Source organism: Pongo abelii, chromosome 1 (assembly GCF_028885655.2).
Source record: "Pongo abelii isolate AG06213 chromosome 1, NHGRI_mPonAbe1-v2.0_pri, whole genome shotgun sequence".
Lineage (NCBI taxonomy): Eukaryota > Metazoa > Chordata > Mammalia > Primates > Hominidae > Pongo > Pongo abelii.
This window is the reverse complement of record NC_071985.2, coordinates 150,982,264-150,998,925: the sequence shown is the minus strand read 5'-3', so window position 1 is coordinate 150,998,925 and position 16,662 is coordinate 150,982,264. Positions and strand designations below refer to the sequence as shown.

Sequence of the window (16,662 nt, the reverse complement as noted above, 5' to 3'; positions counted from 1 at the left end):
GTTCAAAATGATTTTTGTATTTGCATGGCTGATATGATTATATTAAGTTTGTTTTGTTAAATGACTTTTTGCTTTAAGGATTCTGAGTAGTTTCCACTCCTAATCCTGTTTTCCTAAGAGAATTTACTCTATTACTATTGTTAACTTGAAGATTATCTGTTGTTTTCATGCTAATTAAACAAATATTTACTTTATCTTAATGTTGAATAAAAGCTGCAATATTCTGTCAATGGAGAAAATGCTATCTAATTAACAAAAAATGATAGCTGTTGTTCATTAAATCATCTTATGGAAACATTTTCAGAGTTACCTTTAAAATATGTGAGCCTTTTAATTTAGAATTTGAGAAGGTTTTATTCAAGTTGGTTATAATGTGATTGTAAAAAATACTATTTTTAATGTCAAAAATGGCAGATCTATAGTAAGGGTGAATTTTTTTTTAATTAGATGTTTTAGATAGGTTAGTGCCAGCTTCATTGCATGTTGCATGGTAAGAGAGAGAGCTAATCTTTAGCATCTCTCTCTTTTCTTCCTTTTCCTCTTTCTGTCTTCTCATCTACACCAGTAATTACCGTGTTTGTGATGGCTACTATAATACGGACTTACCTGGGTAAGGTAGAACCCTACATTAACAAATTTATGGCATGATTTATATTTTTTACAAATCCGTCAATATCATGAATTGCCCTTAATTTTTATAATTATTTTGAAATACCTAATTTGCTATAGTATTTTTAAACTATAATATGCCTTTATTTTTTAATTGCTTGCCTCTGCATTTTGACTTTAATTTTGACTAATTTATAAAATATATAAATGCTTTCTTATTACTTTCTATTTTAATTCTGTCTAATAATTTTGTTTCTCTTTTCTGCTTATAATGCTTTCTAGCTATGAAGATAATAAGCCATTTATCAAGTAAGATCATTAGTTAGACATGGAATGCACTGACTTTAAATCCTTCTCATTCCGTCCTATTTTCTACAGTTCTTTTCTTCTTAAGCTGTTCATGATGAAATCTCTGCAAAATTATTTTATTTTGAAGTTGTTCTCATGTTTTTGTCTCATTTCATCTAGGCTTCTTCGTGCTTTAGTTATAAAACCTTAGGTTCACCTAAGACTAGTTCATTAGAATCTGAAGTTTAGGTGTTAAGTGATTATCTGCCATTTAACCTTTCTATATGTGTCACATTATTCAGCGTCATGGGAGTACACCACAGGAATAAAAATACAGGAGTAAATTAATTAAGCACTCCTTAATTTCTTTTATCAAAATGCACATAAAAGACAAAGTCATAGGGGATATGTTACACCTTGTATTTTAATATAGTTTTGATACTCTGTTTATTCTGGAATAAGAAAAGGTCATACCTGCTGTTGCTGTTTTCACTGGAGGCTGCAGTACTAAATGCTATTGTTCTTTCTTAATCAGTGAAAGGTTAAAGCCAAAATGCTGTTGAATTTGAATGTGAACATAGAGAAAGTCAACTGCTACTACTGATATGTTAACATTTAAGCATGATGCGTGTTTTTTGCTCATTGAACCTGTTAAAAAAGTTCACTTTATTTTTCCAGGTCTTGGGTGCTTGGCGCTTTCGCTCTTCTCTGTCTTCTTGGCCTCACCTGGTCCTTTGGGTTGCTTTTTATTAATGAGGAGACTATTGTGATGGCATATCTCTTCACCATATTTAATGCTTTCCAGGGAGTGTTCATTTTCATCTTTCACTGTGCTCTCCAAAAGAAAGTAAGTAATTGAAAACACCTAGGGGCTCAGGTTACTGATTCTTTGATTTGAATATAATAGATATAATAAAGAATATTTTAAGTCACATCTGGCATGTTGTTAAAGAGCATCATATTTTTAATTATAAGTTAATTTTCATACCTGTCTGAAAATTTAGGTTTCACCTATAAAATAATACCAGTCATCTTTTATATCTCAGTTTGGGAATGTTATAAACTAGATACTTAGGTTAAGATTTCTTCCTTGCTCATAGGGTCTATAAAATGCTAGGTACAAAGGGTATACAAGGTAAAAGAAAAGGTTAAATAAAACTGATTCTTTGCTCACTAAAGGCATTGCAGTGGTTCACAATGAAATTGAGTATAAGGATAAATGATGTTAATTTTTAAAGCACCAGACATACAAAAAATTAATGTTACCTTTTGAGTAATTTTGAAGGATCTAAAAATCAATAATTAGTACCTTACATCTTACTTACTATTTTGTCCTGATTTTATGTTAAGTGGAGTCAGCAAAAATGATTCAAAACTTACAGATGAAAAGCTTTAATCTGTAGCAAGAAGATGTAAACCTAAGGGAATTGCTTAGGTGCTATTTAAGTATAAAATTTCCATACCTTTCACTGGGTATCATCCTTTCTCTGCCTACATATCTAATGTAGTCGTTTTATTCTGTTATTACTAGTTGCTCACTAAATTGAACAGAGAAATAGAATTGTGAAAGTGAAAGCTATTATGTTTTCAGTCCTGACAAGATGATAGTGTTGTTACTTCCATCAGTTTTGAATAAGCTATAATTTTGAGATAATGACAGTGGAATGTGCAATACTGACAGATAATGTACATTCACAGCAATATAGGCATTAGGCAAAACCAACACTGGAAGGCATTATTTGGATAAAATACCATTTTGATTGCCATTGTCTTGGTTATACAGCATTTGATAGCAGTTAACACCCATTAAATGTGTTGAAATTTTTTGTGAGGTATGATGTGTTATTTAATAACAATGAACTTTAACTTCTAAACATTGTACAGGGGAAACATTAGTAATTACTTTGGCTTTTATATATTTCCTATATAAGTGAGCATTTTATATACAGGCATATTATTGTATGTTCATAATTTTTGTGCTGTTGTACCAAACATCTTTGATACAAATCATAGACATAGCAGGAAAGGAGTGAGGTAGTCATTATTTCCTCATATAGTTATGTGTATTAAATGGAACAGGAGAGTCTCTTACGCTTTTTAGATTAACAATTACATTTTAAATGCATTGTGTTATACTTCAAAAGAAGTATAACTTTGTCTCGGATACATCCAGTTGGGTGCGCCAGGATGAGTTGTTAAGAATATGATACAAAATGGTTAAGTTAAAATCATGGTTTTTAACTGCTTCAATGAGCATACTTAGGCCAAGAAAATGCTTTGAAGCCTCAACCACATTGTTATTTGTTTTAATAGATATAATTAAATAAAGCTAAAAAGATGAAAATGCAAGTGCACTTAGATTTAAAAGGCCATCTACTGATTTTTAATTTTCTAATTTTGCAAGGAATAAGTGTCAAAGTCATGGTCTTTCCAGGCAGTTACTGCACACAGACTTCTGAGTTGAGGAAAAGCCTTTGAGTGTTTTTGTAACCTATTAGAAAAAATATTTTCTTAATGCAGTTTCTTCTTGTCTGTCTTGTAATTTCACAGTCTGGCTCTAACCCACAAGAAAACATGTATATGCCGGTATAGCTGCAACAGTCCAGCAGCACCCTCTCCCTCTTAATTCTGTACCACTGCTTTAGATGGGGCCCTATTATTTAGCAGTTGTTTGGAGTTCACTTTTTAAAGTTTAGTTGAAACTTTTTTTAGACCTAACAACTTTTTTTTTGCATTCATATATTCAGGCTTCAGGGGAAAAGGGAAATTACATGGGTAACTCATTAATGTGAATGGAAATTGCATAAATAGTTCCCTTGTGTGCTAATGAAGTGAATAGACATCTTAGACTCTCTACACCAAATGTTAAAGCTAGACACATCAGAAAATGAAGAAAACATTCCTTCCTAATTAGAGGCAAATGTATCAAAGTACTTGTTTTCTTTATTCTTGTGCCAAAGTAGTCTTGTCATTATAAAGAGGTTACCCGCAGAACTATGCAATCCAGCAAAAGAGGTTTCTGTATTGACCTACCTAAGAGGACATGAAGCATATAAAACTCAAATGACTGAATTACAGAGTGGTTAAATGTAATTAAGCAAGGAAAATACTAAATTTTTTGTTCCGTTTTCTTAGCATAAAAAATTGGAGTTACTAAATATATAAGAGAATAAAACTATAAATATATTGCTATTATTTAATAACTAACATTTATATAATAATAACAGGATATAGAGTATGTCTACATGTTATATCACATTTTAAAGATTCTACTAGCCAGTCTAGTGGACAGAGATACTTTTCTGATTACTATTCCAGTAATTTTAACTGAACTTGATTTTGCAAGTTCAATTTATTTTCTCCACAGATAAGTCTTAGTGGAACTTTAATTCTTTTCGGTTGTCTTCACTGTTCATTTAATTAGGGAGAGAGAAGCAAGTGTGTTCATATTAATCCCTTGGTCTTGTGATTATTCAATGCAGGTACGAAAAGAATATGGCAAGTGCTTCAGACACTCATACTGCTGTGGAGGCCTCCCAACTGAGAGTCCCCACAGTTCAGTGAAGGCATCAACCACCAGAACCAGTGCTCGCTATTCCTCTGGCACACAGGTAACAAAGAGTTTGACAGCATCTTTAATTAACCTTATTTATAGAAAGCCTACTGAGACATGTTCTGTTCAGATGCACTAATTGTCTCCTCATTATAATGATCTAGATAGCAAATACTTGCTTTTTTAGTATTTTGGTTTTAATGTCTTCTTAAACATTTCTTCAGTGTTTCTTTATATGTGAACGTCCTTTTTTGTGGAGAGTTATTTAAGAAGTGTGTCGTAATCGTCTTTTAGCCTAAGGCCATATAGCACAATGCAGGCACTCAATAAACATATATTGAATGATCAGTGATCTCCACTTTTTAAAGAAAGACCATAAAATAACATGTTTTTAAGAGTGGAGGATTAAATAACCCCTTAGTTGCTTAGTAAATAAACAATAGATATTGTTAGTTTTAGACCAGAAACAACACACATTCTTTAAAAGGCCACCAGATAATCCTACATAGGTTGTTTAGGGTAAATCTTTGTATGTCTTTAATAAGGTAAGTTTGGGGAAACTAACAAAACATATTTGTCTTGCTGTTTTGTATTAATAGAGTCGTATAAGAAGAATGTGGAATGATACTGTGAGAAAACAATCAGAATCTTCTTTTATCTCAGGTGACATCAATAGCACTTCAACACTTAATCAAGGTCAGTTATCAGGAAAATTTGAGTTATTACCATTTATTAAAGTACATATAAGTTCCTTTTATTCAATAATGTAATGTAAGAAATATAATTTTAAACCGCATTAACAGGATGTGGCTTGAAGGTAATTATTGAAAATATACCTTGCCACAGATTAAAAATATTATCTTAGGGAGTACAGATTTATCCTTTCTGACCAAGACATTTATGAAAGTTTTCTTCATAAAACATTGATAAAATTAGAATAGTTACTATTCACATGAAACAGTACCATGGAAATTATGAACTTTTTTAACCTTTCTTTCAAAAAGTGAAAAATAAATGCTAAAAACGTGTAGTAAATCTTCATAAACAAAAATACATGAAAGTTTATTAAGTAATTTTTTCTGTATTTTTTGATGTATCTACAGTGGCATCTTTAAATTTAGTTCTTAAAATATAGTTCTTAAATATAGTTCTTAAAATATGCTAGGAAATGAAGTAATTTAGAAAAGAGTATATGCACACACATGTATTCTTGAATAAAAGCTTAATACATTCCAATTCAGTATGAAAAATTATATGGTATTGTATATATCCTTGGAAAGGTAATTTATCATGCTACTTTCAGTTTGATATGTACTGATATGTAATACAAGTTAGAATTTATTACAATGAAATACAATGACATTTTAAACTGTTGACATTGTTCTAGTGAGATTCTCATTTAAAATGGAAAAAGGTGTATGAGTGGTAGCAATACTAACCTGAATTTTAAGATATTTTTATCCAAATTACTTTAGCTATGCAAAACATAATCAGTAAGTATTTAAAAGTTTGTTATTTGTCAGTTAGAATGAAAGATGTGCATTTCTTCTGTTGCTTTGGTATTTTACTTCATTCTGTTGGCTATCAAAAAGTAAATGCATTATTCAATGATTCATTTTTGAAACCTGGCAAATAACATTACATAATGAAAATTCTTGTTATATAGAATTTGTGAATGATCTAATAATTCATTGTATAGTCTTTTTTTTTCTCAGCATGTGTGCTTTTGCATTTACTAAGAGAAGCTTTTTGCAATGTGTCATACTTTCTACCTGTCTGTGAAAGTTGTTTTTCCTCCTGCTCAGTTGGTATTAACACAGATGTTTTCATGAGGGATAATCCCACACCTGTAAATTCTGAAAGTTTGAGATTCCCTCTTCTGGGCCTCAGTGGTTACGTTTTTAATATTAAGCAGTAACATCTTGAAACATAATGTTGATCTCTATGCATTTAATTGCCATTTTTGTTTAACAGTGCTTTTGTATAAATTAGTAAATGTCATCCTCAGCAGGTGTTTACTTGGGGGATTTAGAAAGCACCTGTGAATTACTGAAATTTAACTTCCCTCTCCCTTCTCTCCTGCAAATTAGTAGTTCAAATACAGTCAGAACATTTCAACAGATTTTCTATTGCCAACTTGTCCACTACCCTTGATGAATATAAAAAAATAGTTGACTACAACTGTAACGCTAAAATAAGAAACTGATGTACTTTTTTCTGTTTTTTGTTGTTGTTTTTTTTTACTTTAGGAATGACTGGCAATTACCTACTAACAAACCCTCTTCTTCGACCCCACGGCACTAACAACCCCTATAACACATTGCTCGCTGAAACAGTTGTATGTAATGCCCCTTCAGCTCCTGTATTTAACTCACCAGGTGTGCTTTACTTACAAATAAAACTACCTTTCTTTGCTGCTAAACAGAGCTATGATCTTTGCCCTGTTTCTAAAATATTCAAGTTGTCATATATTTGTTATTACATTCTTAATTTCTCAGTTAAAAAAAATTACGGTATTGCCTCTGCCAGGCTTCTAAAACTGCACTATATTATAGTAAAAGCTCAGTCATGATAGTATTTACAATAATGATCCATGTTTTTAACACAGGTGGCATAAATCTTAATATATTATTACAGGACTGACATCACATGGTCTGAGAGCCCATCTTCAAGATTTATATCATTTAGAGGTATCCTATCTATATAATATACTGTTCAGTTAATTCTAAAGCTTGCTGACAAAATTTGCTTCTGGAATGAATTAGCTAATGAAGATAATTTGGATGCCTAGCTATAGAAAACCACATTCAGCCTATCAGTATATCCAAACTATAGTATAGTGCAGCTTTATGGTAGTTTTCTTTTTTCTTAAGAAAAATTTCAGAATAAAGTTAATATTAGTCAGCTTATACCTATAGTTTTTAATTGGGGGAGGGGGAAAGATTGTCACTAACCCATCCTATATTACTATGTTGTTTAATAGCTTATTTTAAATAAAAGCATATATATATTTAATATTAACAGAATTTTTATGATTTTGGTAAAGTTTTCACATAATTACTGCTAGCATATAATCTTTATTTGTGATGAATATTTGCCACTAAATTAAACACAGAACTTCGTTTCCATTTTTTTCTTAAAATTATTTTTTAATGTAACTGCAGCTTCTCTTTTCATTCTCTTGTTTTTTTTTCACTTTCCTTATGCTTTCCTCTAGCAACCTACAGAGAGACAAGTATGGGAGTAAAACTTAACTTTGCCTATCAAATGTAAATTTTTTCAGCATGATTTTTAACGGGCACAGTTAAAACATAACTAGCAGTCATGAAGTAGACTCAGCGGGCAAGTGGTTCACAATTTGCAACTAAAATATTACCAAATTCAAACAGTACATCCATCTGTACTGCCTTTTGTCAGTAATGGAGGTCTGTAGCAGATGCTGTCCATACTTAAGTATACGCAATGCTGAAATAATTTGCTCTATAAAGCCTGAAGTACTGTCAACCAAAATGCTTAATAATTGACTTATCATTTCTGCATTCCCACAGTAATCTTGCTACAGGCTGTGGAAAATCTTCAAGTGAATTACCTGAACTTGGGCAGAAAAAGATACCTCTTCAAAACCAGTCAAAGATGGCTTAAATCTGCAGCATATCATAGAAAAGACCTTTTGGATTATATCCAGTATATAGTGTTGTATTTACCAAGCAATGATAAAACAAAAGAAAATCTTTGAAAACAGTGAACCTCTACAGAGGAAACAAAATGCTAGCAAGTGAGCCATGTGTCACTCATATCTTTAAGTGCAAAATGGTTTTTTTTTAATAATCTTATAAAGATTATAGCACATAACATGAATTTATGAAGCTAGAGAATTGTGTCTACCAAGTTAAAGGAAGCCTTACAAATAACTATCACAATTTCATTTTGTTGCACATGGAACATGATATAAATTTGTCAGTTTTTCAAATATGGAAGTTGGGACAGTCTTTAAGACAATACAGATCACTAACAAATATAATCTTCTCTCATTTTCTCATTTTTCTGCTAATGATAATTTGCCCAAGAATGATCACATATTTATTGGTCATGAAGTTTGTGTCAGGCAATACAGATATTTTTTTTCTGAAGGAAACTGCATTTTCTAGGATATCTGCAGCTTTAAGAGTGGAGTGAGCACTAAAACGGGAAATTTCGTATTTTTTTCCAAGAATTAAATTTTTTCCTAAACTCCTCCAAGCCTTGCATACAATGCAGCAGCCTCACAGTGGTCAGTTTCATTTCAATAACATCATTTCATTCTTTTTTTTTACAGACCTATCTGTAGACTGTGATTTTTTTTTTCTCTAGGATTTTGAGAATGAATAACCTAACTTTCCATTGTGCAGACCATTTAATTTTCTCTTGACTTTTTTTTTTTTCATTTGCTTGAGAAGCACTGTGATGTCTTAGTTTACATGTTTATGTGTCTGTAGAAAATACAACTCTGATTCAAATAGAGCATGTTACCATGTTTTTTTTTCCCCCTCCTAAACCTCTTTTCCTGTATTCAGCAGACTTATCCAGTCTTTCATTCCTTTAGAAATAAAAATATATTAGTCAAGGCTGCCACCCTTCTCCCATTCCATAGTTAATATTTATTCTTGGTTTAATTTCTGTGACCCATACTTAAGAAATCTCTAACATTTCTGCGTTTGACCTCCATGGCCGTGGTGTCTGTGGGCCTATCTTGTACAGTGGACTCTGCTGGTTCATTCGGTGCTGTCACTGTGACTGATGCAGACTGCAGGGCTGCAGGCAAACTTTGACCACTAGAAGCCTGGGGCCATTGCTATTAGAGAGATTATTAGTACCAAATACTCAAAATAATAAATATTAAATGAAAAATAAAAGGCTTGCTATTGCTGGTAATCTAATTTGTTGAACCCTTGCTCTGACTAAGTTGCTGAGAAGCTTAGAAATTCTTCATCATGTTACAATAAATCATTTTACTTTCTTTTATATATCAGCTACTCTTAGGCCAGATAGCCTGAGCAGACAGACATGATGTGAGTTGTCCAAAGTGAGTCATTCCACCTGCTGTCTATCGTGATGTTGGATGGTGCTTGTGGGCCCCTGGTCCAGTCAGTATGAGAGATGGCTGTCTTTGTTTAACATGACTTCTTTGTATCTGTCCATGTTTTCATTCTTTTTTTTACTTCATCTCCAGAAAAAGGAAATGTTAGAATGTTGTTTAAATAAAGTTGCTTGCCAGTTATGTGGGTTTATGTTGTACATTTGCCTTTCAGTTTTGTATTGTGACTTACTCCTTTTTAATTTAGTGTTGTTTAGGACAAATTCTGTTAGTTTTATTTTTATAAACCATAGTCTTGTACTTTAAAATGTAAATGTCACTAATGAATTGCTTTGCATTAACTATGCAAGGGCATGGAGTGAAGTCTTCTTTGTGTCAGAGATTTGACCAAAATCAATTAATAAGTACTGTCTCCCGAAATTGATAAAGTATTACTCTGTATGCCATTTTCCCTCCCTAGAAAACAATATTATTTTTAACATTTTTTCCTGTTATCTAAGGGGTTGCAACTGTTTACAGTTGGGAATGCGGGAAAGCCTGGCACTTTTCAAGTGTTAGCTTTCAAATACAACTTTGTCCTGAACGACATTAAAAAGTTTTGTACAAAAGAAATAGAGTTTCTGTGGAAAAGAACAGAGACAGTAACGATAACTCCCCCTCTTCTGTTTCAGGACATTCACTGAACAATGCCAGGGATACAAGTGCCATGGATACTCTACCGCTAAATGGTAATTTTAACAACAGCTATTCGCTGCGCAAGAGTGGCTATAATGACAGCGTGCAAGTTGTGGACTGTGGACTAAGTCTGAATGATACTGCTTTTGAGAAAATGATCATTTCAGAGTTAGTGCACAACAACTTACGGGGCAGCAGCAAGACTCACAACCTTGAGCTCACGCTACCAGTCAAACCTGTGATTGGAGGTAGCAGCAGTGAAGATGATGCTATTGTGGCAGATGCTTCATCTTTAATGCACAGCGACAACCCAGGGCTGGAGCTCCATCACAAAGAACTCGAGGCACCGCTTATTCCTCAGCGGACTCACTCCCTTCTGTACCAACCCCAGAAGAAAGTGAAGTCCGAGGGAACAGACAGCTATGTCTCCCAGCTGACAGCAGAGGCTGAAGATCACCTACAGTCCCCCAACAGAGACTCTCTTTATACAAGCATGCCCAATCTTAGAGACTCTCCCTATCCGGAGAGCAGCCCTGACATGGAAGAAGACCTCTCTCCCTCCAGGAGGAGTGAGAATGAGGACATTTACTATAAAAGCATGCCAAATCTTGGAGCTGGCCATCAGCTTCAGATGTGCTACCAGATCAGCAGGGGCAATAGTGATGGTTATATAATCCCCATTAACAAAGAAGGGTGTATTCCAGAAGGAGATGTTAGAGAAGGACAGATGCAGCTGGTTACAAGTCTTTAATCATACAGCTAAGGAATTCCAAGGGCCACATGCAAGTATTAATAAATAAAGACACCATTGGCCTGACGCAGCTCCCTGAAACTCTGCTTGAAGAGATGACTCTTGACCTGTGGTTCTCCAGTGTAAAAAAGATGACTGAACCTTGCAGTTCTGTGAATTTTTATAAAACATACAAAAACTTTGTATATACACAGAGTATACTAAAGTGAATTATTTGTTACAAAGAAAAGAGATGCCAACCAGGTATTTTAAGATTCTGCTGCTGTTTAGAGAAATTGTGAAACAAGCAAAACAAAACTTTCCAGCCATTTTACTGCAGCAGTCTGTGAACTAAATTTGTAAATATGGCTGCACCATTTTTGTAGGCCTGCATTGTATTATATACAAGACGTAGGCTTTAAAATCCTGTGGGACAAATTTACTGTACCTTACTATTCCTGACAAGACTTGGAAAAGCAGGAGAGATATTCTGCATCAGTTTGCAGTTCACTGCAAATCTTTTACATTAAGGCAAAGATTGAAAACATGCTTAACCACTAGCAATCAAGCCACAGGCCTTATTTCATATGTTTCCTCAACTGTACAATGAACTATTCTCATGAAAAATGGCTAAAGAAATTATATTTTGTTCTATTGCTAGGGTAAAATAAATACATTTGTGTCCAACTGAAATATAATTGTCATTAAAATAATTTTAAAGAGTGAAGAAAATATTGTGAAAAGCTCTTGGTTGCACATGTTATGAAATGTTTTTTCTTATACTTTGTCATGGTAAGTTCTACCCATTTTCACTTCTTTTCCACTGTATACAATGTTCTGCTTTGACAAGTTAGTCTTTATTACTTACATTTAAATTTCTTATTGCCAAAAGAACGTGTTTTATGGGGAGAAACAAACTCTTTGAAGCCAGTTATGCCATGCCTTGCACAAAAGTGGTGAAATCTAGAAAAGATTGTGTGTCACCCCTGTTTATTCTTGAACAGAGGGCAAAGAGGGCACTGGGCACTTCTCACAAACTTTCTAGTGAACAAAAGGTGCCTATTCTTTTTTAAAAAAATAAAATAAAACATAAATATTACTCTTCCATATTCCTTCTTCCTATATTTAGTAATTAATTTATTTTATGATAAAGTTCTAATGAAATGTAAATTGTTTCAGCAAAATTCTGCTTTTTTTCATCCCTTTGTGTAAACCTGTTAATAATGAGCCCATCACTAATATCCAGTGTAAAGTTTAACACGGTTTGACAGTAAATAAATGTGAATTTTTTCAAGTAGTTAACATGTGAACTCTTATGTATGATACATAATTGGCTTTAACATGTTGGTCCATTCCCACCCCTTCCCACCTTGGTTTAAGTAACATCATACCAAAGTCCATGGCTATATGAAAGGATACAATTAAGTTGCCTGTTTGTTCTTTATGCTGAAAAGAATATATGTCTTCCAATTGCCCACTACATATGCACAAAATCTGTTGGATAAGTTTTAAGAGGGATATATTCTGAAAGCATTTGTGTTTGTTGCATTGTACCAGGACTAAAAAAAGAAGGGTTGGAAGTTCTGCCATCAAATGTGGGTATCATAAAAAGTTTTTAACTGATTTTTTTAACTGATTTTTCAGCAGTATTGGGAAATTTCTTAAACATATTTTAAGGATTATAATATCCCTACAGACATTATATTATAATGTAATGAATAATGAATACCAATATTCATTACCCTGGAAAAGGTTTTCTCCAAGTTCAAAAATCATATAATTGAATATCAAGAAATAAATTTTTTCTGTTTGTATCATAAGCATTTATACAAAATTATTCTAAAGCTTAATGGTTCTCTGTAATTCTCAAATACTACCACTAGCTTATAAATCACTTTTATGTGGACACACACATGCCTTTTGAATTTAAAAAGGAATGAGATTTAAAAATTAAGTGCATATATATATTATATATTATATATATATATATATATATTTTTTTTATTTGAGACAGAGTGTCCCTCTGTCACCCAGGCTGGAGTGCAGTAGTGTGATCTCGGCTCACTGCAACCTCCGCCTCCCAGGTTCTCAAACAGATTTAACAATCCTCTGAGAATGGTACTCATTTCTTTGGCTAAAATTCTTCAGGGATTTATAAACTTTACTTGCTAAAGGAGGGCATTAGATAATCAAGTATTTTTAATTTTCCATCTTGTTATACTTTTTATTTTCAGTGCCTACAACCATACAGTATTGTGTGATGTGTAATTCCTAGTATGCAAGCTACCTAGAGTCAGGCTGGTTCAGTAATAAATTTTTTTAAAGGCAACACTGATTATTCAGTTCTATTTCTTTCTCTTGAGGCAGTTCTCAGAATTCTAAAGACATGAACACTGCATCGTACCTAAATGGCTACTGTTCTCTAACGTCTTTATCCTATGGATTCAATTTGGAAGCCATCATTGATCTTTGGCATCAAAAGAAGAGTCATTTTTAAAGCATCTCTTTTCAAAAATATATAAATGTTGCCTTAAATTCCATCTAGGATTCCCTGAGTACAAGGTAGTTTCTTAGGTTTGTAATTACTAAAGTACTGACTGTTTTAATGCAGATGCGTTATTGTATTTATTAACCCAATTTCTTTGGGTCTGCCTAGACTTCACCTGAATGTACAGTTTTCACATTCTTGATTGTTTCTCTTTGTGATAGTCACAACTGTGAACTTATAAAGTCACATTTTTATAGTTCTTCCTAGGGACATTCACTCTGTTAGTCTTTATTAAAAAATAATAATAATAATAATGATAATAATGTTATCTTGTTATGTTGGCCAGACTGGTCTCCAACTCCTGGTCTCAAGCAGTCCTCCCAGTTGGGCCTCTCAAAGTGTTGGGGTTAGAGGTGTGAGTCATTGCACCCAGCATTAGTCTATTCATAATAAGGATGTTTGTGTTCATTTGTTTTAGGTGTGATTTGTTACAGGTTAGTCCAGATTGACCTCTTGTTTTTTAAAAAAGGCCGTTCTATTGGCAAAACACACACACACACAAGACCCACTTATAGTTTATCCATTTGTATATTTTCGTCTTAGAGGTGTTTATATTCATTTATGTGGAAGAGAATCCATACAAATCTATAAATCACTTAAATATGTCCTCAATTTCCACTCGTCCACATTTGAGGGCACCGACATACAATATTTTAACCAGTAAAACATTATTTGACAGAAAATCACTATCTTCTCCCCAAAAAGAAGAGAAGCATCATGCACAAATTTATTGCTAAATTTCAAAAAAAATTCACATGCACTTGTTTTATGGATGTATTTAGTATGCTTTATGTATTTATTTCAATGGAAAGAGAAAGTGTATCGTTCCTTCAATTCAACATTGAACTTCAGGCTTAAAACTCAGCTTTTAATGTCCTCTTGTGGGACAGGGAGTTTTGTAAACAATTTTAACTCAGTAAGTTACAACCTTCTAAGTAGAAAAACTTGAAGAAATTCACACTAGTTGAGTTTTTGAAATGAAAATAGCTGTTTTTATTTTCTCCATACTGATATCTTTAAAAGGCAGTCCTTCCTGCAGTATTTTACCAATAAAGCTTAGTACCTAGAGTTTACACAATCCTGTGTTCCAGCTAATTCTCTTTCCCCGAAATTATTTCATTAAATCTCAAATGTCAGTATGAAAAGTTACTGACATGTTGAATGTAGACGAGAATTACTTCTCAGCATAATAAAATTAGTTTTGTGGGGTTTTTTTTTTTGTTTTTTTTTTGTTTTTTTTTTTTTTTTTGGTGAAAATGCCATATCGTATGCTTCCTGCTAGTGAGCACCAAGTTGATTTGGAGTAGTCCTTAAATAGCATGTATAGGGAGACTGGAAGCATTAGTGTTAAAGAATGAGTGGATGGTAGTGGGTTTGGAGATTAATTCGTGACAGCCTTAATTATTATTTGAATGGTTTGGAATTAGAACTTTCGATTATGTCACTTTTATTCTTTCTGCAAATGATTGTAGAAATGCATTGTGTTAGTTAAATGCATTCAGAAATTTTTGAATGTTTAAGAAGGATATTGGACCCGGCGCAGTGGCTCACGCCTGTAATCCCAGCACTTTGGGAAGCCGAGGCAGGCGGATCATCTGAGTGCGGGAGTTTGAGACCAGCATGGCTAACATGGTGAAACCCCGTCTCTACTAAAATACAAAATTAGCTAGGCGTGGTGGCGTGCACCTGTAATCACAGCTACTCAGGAGGCTGAGGCAGGAGAATTGCTTGAACCTGGGAGGCAGAGGTTGCAATGAGTGGGGATCACGCCACTGCACTCCAGCCTAGGTGACAGTGAGACTCCATCTCCCAACAGAAAAAAAAAGGAAAGATAGCACATTTTTAACCAAAGTGTATTTTATACATATTACCGATGCCTTATACAACGTATGGGACCAATGGGAACTCCTGGAAGTTATCCAAGTTCATTTCAAGGCACTATGGCCACCGAGCTTTCAAGGCCAGCATAACATATCTCTGTCAGAGGGCATTAATAAGCTGTAAGTGCACCGTGTAATTAGGCTAATTAAATGTACTACAAGCATTTTTCAAATATTAGCAATGGACCACTCCTCAGCTTTTAATAAGGCTTTTCTGGAGTCTTCCTTTTCCTGATGGCATTACTTTTACTGAGTGTTCAGTTTCTCAGAAGCCAGTTTGATTTTTAAATCCTGTTGTTTTTACTGGTGAAAATGTTCTGAATTAAAACATTGTGAAATGCTATTAGGTATACTGGCATTTAACATTATGGATCATAATGAAATAAGAAACAACAAAAACAGGTAACTTAATACAGTTGAGCTCACCAAAACCTTTACCTGCTGTGGGGAAAGAACACTGCCCCATGAATCTTTCACACATTTCTCTATTATACACTTATCAAAGCTGTAAGACCAAAATCTCTTAGAAATGTTTAAAAGGCACAGTTAAGCAAGCCAGTGTTGTGTGGGCATAAGAGACTAGTGATGAATGATCAACTGATGAATAGTTTTCTGAATGTGTTTTTCACAAGCATTTTTAGATCACATGTTAGAAGTAAGATTTTTTAAAAGCATTGTGAAAATCACAGCAACATGGCTTTCTTGTTTGATTTTATTAGGCAAAAATGACGGATAGTTTGATATTCTCTTAGAAAGGCTGACAGCTACTATATAAAACCACTCAGGAACAATAATGATAGGTATCAACGATACTGATTAGATGAAAGATTCATTTATGTTTTTCTGCTGAAATATCAATCTTAATAAATAGATGGCTTTTAAACCAAAGCATAGTACTAGCATACAGTAAATTCTTTTACCACTGTAATAAAGGAGCTACAAAACAAGGATTGCTGTCTAGTTTTTTAGAGATACTTCAGACTAAATGATTTTGTCCCATTCACTAATTTTGCACAGTACAACAGAAATAAAAGTACTAGCACCTACCTTTTGGCAGATGCTTAAATATATGCCAGGCTCTGTACTAAATGTTGCTTTATTGCACTTAATCCTCAGTTCTTTGAGTAGGGTATTAATTATCTATTTTTTGCAAAGAAGAAAAATAGTTTGCTCAAGGTCTCACAGCTGGTAAGTGGCGGAACCTTCACTAGAATGATTTATCTTTGACTGCATAGTTTGAGCATTTAACCAACATGTGTCACCTCTAGTTTTACTTGGAGTTCCAAGAATGTTCTTTATAGATCA

The 16,662-nt window shown here is 33.4% G+C and overlaps 1 protein-coding gene across 50 annotated transcripts in view; it reads left to right on the top strand.

Annotated features, from left to right (window-relative positions):
• ADGRL2 (adhesion G protein-coupled receptor L2) overlaps positions 1 to 12,226 on the top strand; it is a 577,862-nt gene extending 565,636 nt beyond the window's left edge. For 12 of the 50 annotated variants that reach the window (XM_063711525.1, XM_063711541.1, XM_063711531.1 and 9 more), the window contains 4 exons: positions 1,576 to 1,744; positions 4,380 to 4,508; positions 5,050 to 5,146; positions 10,196 to 12,226. In XM_063711525.1, the coding sequence (XP_063567595.1) occupies positions 1,576 to 1,744; positions 4,380 to 4,508; positions 5,050 to 5,146; positions 10,196 to 10,950 (1,150 nt within the window). In that variant the 3' untranslated portion in view covers positions 10,951 to 12,226. Of the gene's footprint in view, positions 1 to 565; positions 611 to 891; positions 919 to 1,575; positions 1,745 to 4,379; positions 4,509 to 5,049; positions 5,147 to 6,699; positions 6,829 to 7,058; positions 7,141 to 7,667; positions 7,970 to 7,998; positions 8,017 to 9,459; positions 9,513 to 10,195 lie in introns of those variants that run through there. The other 38 variants (XM_054532529.2, XM_063711500.1, XM_054532536.2 and 35 more) reach the window with 13 other exon arrangements.
• The last annotated feature ends 4,436 nt before the right edge of the window (positions 12,227 to 16,662 follow it).